The sequence below is a fragment of the Crocodylus porosus genome, unplaced genomic scaffold (genome assembly GCF_001723895.1).
Source record: "Crocodylus porosus isolate Cpor-Errol unplaced genomic scaffold, CroPor_comp1, whole genome shotgun sequence".
NCBI lineage: Eukaryota > Metazoa > Chordata > Crocodylia > Crocodylidae > Crocodylus > Crocodylus porosus.
In genome coordinates this window covers 6,753,330-6,755,940 of record NW_017728912.1, presented here as the reverse complement: position 1 = coordinate 6,755,940, position 2,611 = coordinate 6,753,330, and the positions used below count along the sequence as shown (strand labels likewise).

Below are 2,611 nucleotides of genomic sequence, written 5' to 3'. Positions count from 1 at the left end.
CACCTTAAAAATGCATGCTAACTTTATAGCTGGCTGCTATCAAATTTCAACTTGCACATGTAACAGTATCTCCCCACCACATGACTCCTAGTCACAGGGGTGCATTATGTCCAGCCTGATATCCGCTTGAGCCCTGGGGATCACACCTGCAGTGATCCCCATCCCCTCAAGCCCTGGGGATCACACCTGCAGTGATCCCCAAGGCTCAAGGTTGCGTGAAACTCCTGGGACCACACACACACAGCCAGTTCTGAGAGTCCCATGCCTGAGAAGGCTCCCAGTCCTGGCTGCACTTCACATGCAGGCAAGACCAGGAGCCCTGTTAGATGTGGAGATTTTTGGTCCTGGCGGCACGTTGCCTCTGCAGCTGAGAGTCCCCTAAGCAATAAGGCATGATTGGATCCAATTCATGATCCCACAATTGTCTGTCCTGCCATGCACATGTAGTGGCCTTAATCACTGATAGTTGTTATACATATATTACTGTATTAATTAAAACAAAAACCACATTCTCAAAAACCCTGTTTATTCCTTAAGGTTTCTGATATAACATTTCAAATAATTAATTTTCAATTTCACAAAACAATTCTAATTATACAAAATGTAAGCTGACTGGCTAAACTGGATTATTTTTAAAATTTTAATTGGACTTGGACTTCCATAAAACTGATGTAAAAGACTACAGTAAATGATCATCCTGCTTTGACCAGAAGGCTAGGCCAGACCTCACAAGGTCCCTTTCAGCCCTACTTTCCTATGAAAAGAAAAGACTCAAAAGAATAAAAATTTTCATCAAATTCTGAAAGGTGCTCTCTTACAACAACTATTAGTGCTCACTAGAATTATATCCAGTTTGAAAGCTTTCAGTTAATATTGCAACAGCCACAAAGTAGGTATGAATTGGGTTACACAGTTTTAAGAGGCAGATCCAATTTGTTTCCCTTATATACCAATGGAAAGGTGACTTTCATGATATGATCTATTATTTCTAAAGGATATAAGTTTAAGCCCACAGCCATTTAAATGAGTTAGTACCTGATTGACAAGTCTTCTGTGATGTAATAGATTTCACGAACCATGATCTTTCCAGAGAGGACAGAGAACGAAAAGGAGCCTGTTTAAAAAACAAAAACAGAGAGAGAGATTTCTGATGAATTAAGTGTACAAAACATGCCTTACTGGTCTAAAAGGAAGTAAATAAATATTCATTAATGTATCCTGAAATAGGTTGCTGGCTATTTTGAGTGCCTGAGTTTTTGCCATTACTGAAGTCTGACCATCTTGTAGAAAAGGGGAATTTGGAACATTCCAAAAAAATAAAGAACCTTTAGGTTGCCAACTTGAACACCTACAATAAGCAAATAAGATGCAAATAAAAAGAAAGAAAATCACTAGTCCTCATTTTTTCAAGTATACCTATACCACCAAGATTGAGGAAAGTTAAGGAACATGTTTTTTTCACACTTATGTTGTTATATGTTGACTAAGGTAGATTGTGAAGATAAATATTTGGAAAGGGAGACAAGGTTGCTAAAAGTCAAGATGCTCCATAAAAAGGATGCCACAAATCTTCTGGTAGCAGCAGGACCTCAACTCTTGTAGGTCCTCAGATCACTACAGAACTAAACATTTGGGAGGGGAGGAATGAACACACATACAGAGATACAGCACACCTCTTCCCCCACAGTAAGCAGGGGATTCAATATTTATTTTTCCCCCGCCCCTTATGGCCTTGCTTTTACACAGAGAACTAAGCAAAGGCAAAAACTGATGTATTAAAACCTACATGAACACAAAACAACCAGATTTAATCCATTAAATTACCAGATTAAATTTCCATTTTACTGATTACGTAAGTTAAGAAACATCACCTATTTTGGACAACTACCTCTGATTTCTTTCAAGAAAAGTTGCCATGAAATTTAATACAGTACATAAATCAAATTCTCAAGCAACAAGTTTTGAAGCCATGCTACTGTTCATTAAGGTTGAAGATGTGTTAGATTGAAGTTTTTTGATTCCTTAAAGCATCAGAAAATATATTTTTTCCATTTCTATTGTATCTATGGTTAGTAGCTAGAGAACAGGTCCATAATTAAAACAAGTAATCTGGGGTAGCAAAAAGATGAAGGCCTTAAAAACTGAACAAAAGAGGGAGAGAAAATTAGAAGCATAATTAGAATCAGGTTGTGGGATACAACCTTCTGTGACTAACTATCTTATATATATTTTTGTAATGTGGGAGAGTACCCAAGTGACTTGTACTGATCTAGTTTACTCCATAAAAATATTTAAGTTAAAAAAAGAAGAAAAATTAGTGGGCTTTGACGCACAGTTCCTCACTAGTAAATATTCTAAATGTGACATTACCAGAAAGGATCAACAGGCTTCATTTTCCTGGTTGCTTATTTTGTAACACAGAACAACACTATACAAAGAATCAAAAGTTAAGACTCCGGGTCACTTCTTTGCTCCCAGACAGGCAGGAGTTGGAGTGGGAACAAGAACAAAATCCTTGCTTCTCTTATGCAACAACCCATTTGGTTGATTCAAGAGTATTGACGAGCTCCCTATGCAACCCAAGCCAGGCCCCTATAGCTGCAAGCCAAGT

General features: G+C 37.8%; 1 protein-coding gene across 1 annotated transcript in view; it reads right to left on the bottom strand.

The window, feature by feature from the left end:
• KIAA1109 (KIAA1109 ortholog) overlaps nucleotides 1-2,611 on the bottom strand; it is a 242,219-nt gene that overhangs the window by 208,388 nt on the left and 31,220 nt on the right. The window contains exon 4 of the mRNA XM_019533955.1: nucleotides 1,036-1,114. Coding sequence (XP_019389500.1) covers nucleotides 1,036-1,114 — 79 coding nt within the window. The remainder of the gene's footprint in view (nucleotides 1-1,035; nucleotides 1,115-2,611) is intronic.